This window comes from Limulus polyphemus, unplaced genomic scaffold, assembly GCF_000517525.1.
Source record: "Limulus polyphemus unplaced genomic scaffold, Limulus_polyphemus-2.1.2 Scaffold3739, whole genome shotgun sequence".
In the NCBI taxonomy this organism is placed as follows: domain Eukaryota; kingdom Metazoa; phylum Arthropoda; class Merostomata; order Xiphosura; family Limulidae; genus Limulus; species Limulus polyphemus.
The window spans coordinates 94,707-99,208 of NW_013669349.1; the positions used below are offsets into that span (position 1 = coordinate 94,707).

The 4,502-nt window shown below is 32.9% G+C and overlaps 1 protein-coding gene across 1 annotated transcript in view; it reads right to left on the reverse strand.

Annotated features, from left to right (window-relative positions):
- The window catches only part of LOC106469951 (SPARC-related modular calcium-binding protein 1-like), a gene marked incomplete at its 5' end in the record, with an annotated part of 75,452 nt that extends 71,092 nt beyond the window's left edge, over positions 1-4,360 (reverse strand). The window contains one exon of the mRNA XM_013930472.2: positions 4,189-4,360. Within this exon, the coding sequence (XP_013785926.2) occupies positions 4,189-4,360 (172 nt within the window). The remainder of the gene's footprint in view (positions 1-4,188) is intronic.
- Positions 4,361-4,502: the final 142 nt, after the last annotated feature.

The following is a 4,502-nucleotide window of genomic DNA, read 5'->3' on the forward strand; positions in this document are numbered from 1 at the left end:
CGACAAGGTTTTGTCATCATCAGATGACCTGATCACCTGATGATGACAAAACCTTGTCGAAACGTTTACATTTGCTGTCATGTTAAACTTATATTAAAGTTTTTCTTCATTACCCATTTAAGCCGTCACCAGCCATTATTAGTCTCAAAGTGGGTTCCTCGTCATCGAATCCTAATACGTTAGTTTATAACCAATTCATCTAGATATACACAACACAACAATTTAAATACAATATAACACAAATCTAATGTATCATAACTGATAACGAAACTTAAAACGCATTCCTAAAAACGTGTATACTGGTGTTATGTTTAACAGCCAGTAAAATCATCTGTGAATTTCCTATAAACTTCAAACATTCAATCCTGAAGACGATTGGATTAACTTGAATTTAAAGCCCAAGTCTGATTGCTTTATAGATGTCCCTCTTCAAGAATAGTCTGTACTGTATAAATCCTATATTTCCAAGCTACAGAGACAGGTCTGATTATTTCTTAAACCAATTAACGACTGTCAATTTTTTCTCTTTTACTTCTTTTTGATAAACGCAAGTTTCACTAAAAATATTTTGTACTCAGAAATTGTCGAGTTTGTCAGCTTTTTCCAAAAGACGTCGATTAAATTTTGCCAATTTTCTCGAAGAGATGTCGAGTACAGTTTGTCAATTTTTTTGAAGAAATGTCAGGTACAGTTTAACAGCTTTCTCGAAGAGAAGTCGAGTTCACTTTGCCAGATCCTTCGAAGAGGTGTCGAGTGAAGGTTGCCAGCATTCTCGAAGAGAGGTCGAATACAGTTTGCCAGCATTTTCAGAGATGTCAAGTAGAGTTCACCAGGTGTATTGACATATTTTTCTTCTTTTAAAAGTTCTTCTCATACCGCCCCCCTCCCAGTGGCACAGCGGTGTGTCTGCGGAGTTGCAACGCTAGAATCCGTGTTTCGATACCCGTGTTGGACAGAGCACAGATGGCCCATTGTGTAGCTTTGTGCTTAATTACAAACAAATCTTCTCGTAATATTTAAAGGACATTATGTTAACACTTAACAAAGCGAAGTGATGTAGCCACCAAACAATTGATGAAGAGTTTACTTATATTCTGTTTGTTACATAAATGTAGTTATGGTTGTCTATTATTTTTCTAGAAGACATATGCAATAAAAAGGGGAAGTTCGTTTTGTGGGATCAAAATTACCTATCATAATATCACATTGTGAAAGAAGTGAATAAACGTACTGAATACTATTGATGATTACTGTTATACATTATTGTAATTCAGTTAAACAAAACTATTGTTTGAACTTTCAAAATTAAAATTTTGTTTTACATTTCAGACAATAGTGAAATTGTCAATCAATCTATACAATTTCAAACAGTAACAATATCAAAAATCCGGGATTTCATGGGGTATCATAAATGACATTCTTCTATGTTTTAGTTCATTATACCACAATACAAAAATAATATACTGATTAACACAGAATAGTGTTGAATTTCGATTTTCGATCTCTTTTGATTACGTTTTGATTCTAGGTATTGTTCTCGTTTTCATTCTATTGTAGATATGTGACATCAAACACTTTTAACGTCACGCCCCTAATAGGCACAGAGCAGCAAATATCTGAAAATACTTTGAAATTTGTTGTTTTCAGTACAACACCTTTTTAATAGTTTCAAAGATCACACCTGCATTGAATTATTTAGTATAAAAATGAATGTCTTGATTTTATAGAATAAAAATATAAAAATATGCTAAGTTTTAACAATGCAATAGAAGAAATAGAATTAAGTCTAATAAACTTTAAAATAAAGATATAAGAAAGACAATATATATAAAGTGCTAATAAACAACAAAATCGTAAACAGATAATGCAACTGTCAGATGCTTAAAGGCGTCACTCTTACATTATCAAAAGCTGTGTTGTAAATAAAATGATTTTCTTAAGAGTTAGATACATGACTTGGTTAAACAATTTTATTGCTCAAATCCCTGAATTTGTTTTAACATTCTCAGGCCAGACTGTCAAGAGGCTTTAGTCACACAATTTATCCGGTTCAGCATTAATCAGCTTAGGTTTTAAAAGTCACTTTGCATCTTTCCTATCACCTGTTAGCGCTTCTTTTTATTTGTATGTTACAGTGGCGCCATCTTGATAATTGAGTGCCACGCCCATGCTCAGACTTTTATGGTAAAAGTCATGTCACCTCGAAGTAATAATTCTTCAAAATGATCATTTCTGGTCCGAAATGCCTATTTGACTTTTTTTTTTTTACTTATGTGTGTTTTAAGTATTCCAATAAGGCAATGCCAGGAAATCACACGTGTTTTTCGCAAATAATTCAAGGTCTTTAAAAAACCCTGATCCTTTGCAAACAACTAATATTAATTTTTACACCATCACCTGATTTTGATTTTCATTCAATGAATTTACTTATCATCATTTGCATGCAACCTACATAAATAACTATTTGTTATAATGGACACACACACACACAATAATTTTTTCTTTTGCATATTTCTGTTCTTCCATTGTTATTTGAAGGCTGAGTTTTCCACAAGTTTCAGTTATAACATACATAATGCTTGCCATCCAGACATGTTCTGTGTCCTGAAACAAATTCCTTCATGCAACATCGTCACAATATGACTTTATTTTTCTTCAAATTTATTCGTTCGACTTTTTATTTGTATATTGTCTTTTATTTCAACTTTAAAAGAGGTACACGTATTAAGGTGATTATTAACAATCCTGTATCAGAAACCTGTGTCTCAATGTTGTTAAAAATGTTACAGTAGATAAATACACGGGTAGATTATTAAGTCATGTTTCCCTAACAACAGTCCCACAAGGACAAATTATTAAATAATTTGTGCATATCTATTCCTTGTTATGACGACATTGATATCATTAACTGAAGAACATTTGTACATGACCACTCCTTGTCATGGCACCTTTGCTAACAAAAAACGATGAACATTTGTACAACACTATTCCTTGTGATGTTCCTCTTAGTCACATTAACTGGTAAACATTTGTACAACACTATTCCTTGTGATGTTCCTCTTAGTCACATTAACTGATGAACATTTGTACATGACTATTCCTTGTGATGACACCCTTAGTCATATTAACTGATGAACATTTATACACGACTATTCCTTGTGAGGACACCCTTAGTCACATTAACTGATGAACATTTGTACATGACTATTCCTTGTGATGACACCCTTAGTCATATTAACTGATGAACATTTGTACAAGACTATTCCGTGTGAGGACACCCTTAGTCACATCAACTGATGAACATTTGTACAAGACTATTCCGTGTGAGGACACCCTTAGTCACATCAACTGATGAACATTTGTACATGACTATTCCTTGTGATGATACCCTTGAGAGCATTATATTATGAACATTTTGAAATCTCATGGTCATCGCAATAACTCTCGAGAATTCTTTTATTCTCTGTATTCTGTAAGAGCATTTAATATAACAGATATTTGCTGTATAATTATTCAGTGTTATACGTTCTCTTTAAAGTTCAAAACTGGTATAAACAAAATCGAACAATATATCGAAAGAGACAAAAACTTTTTATTTTAATACGTTTGTTTCGTAGAGATATTTTATTTATTTGTTTTTAGGCACAGACCTGTACAATGCGCTGTCGAACCAGGATTTTATTGTCTTTAAACATACTGCTGACCCACCGAGGGTATTGAGAATATTGAAGGTGTAACATGTAGGAAGTATTGAGAATATCATCGTTTTTGTAACATATATAATCTATCTAAAATATGTTGGTAACCAGAAAAGCCAAAGTCATGCTAATTTTGCAAAAAAAGGTTGACGAAATACGTAATAGTGCTTGTAAGATTTAGTGCTATAAGCATGAAATTACGACGTTGAACATGATAAGGTGTATCTAATGACTCCCGACGCTTTATTCCAAAGATACTTTATTTTCTTGGCTATATTGCTATTTATAAATTTAGCAAGCTTTCACGTGAATGGCGTTATACTCACGCTACAGTAAAATGCGATGTTAAAGTAATTACACTTAATCCACCTTATAAGCAATATATTCTGAACGTTTAGACTGTTATTATCCTGAAAGAATGGACTACATTGGCTGCTTGAACCACTGGAATTTTGGGAAGTTTACTAAATAGGATAGTCTAATTACTCACCTGGACACTGTCCTTCGTCTTTCACTTTCACAGGGTAGCCCTCACATTGCGCGCGCTCTATCTCGCAAGGTGATTGGTAAGTTCGTCCATCTGTTCCACACACTATAGAAGGCTCTTCCCACTCACAGGAGATGTTACATTCAGGATTTTTATCTTCAGACAGAAGAGGAAGCTATATCACAAAATAATTAATTATGAAAACAGTGATTACCAATACAGAAAAGTGTATTTAAAAAGCATAGGAATAAAAATGATTTTTTAATCGGTTCATCCTTTGTTTTCACTGATATATATATATATATATATATATATAT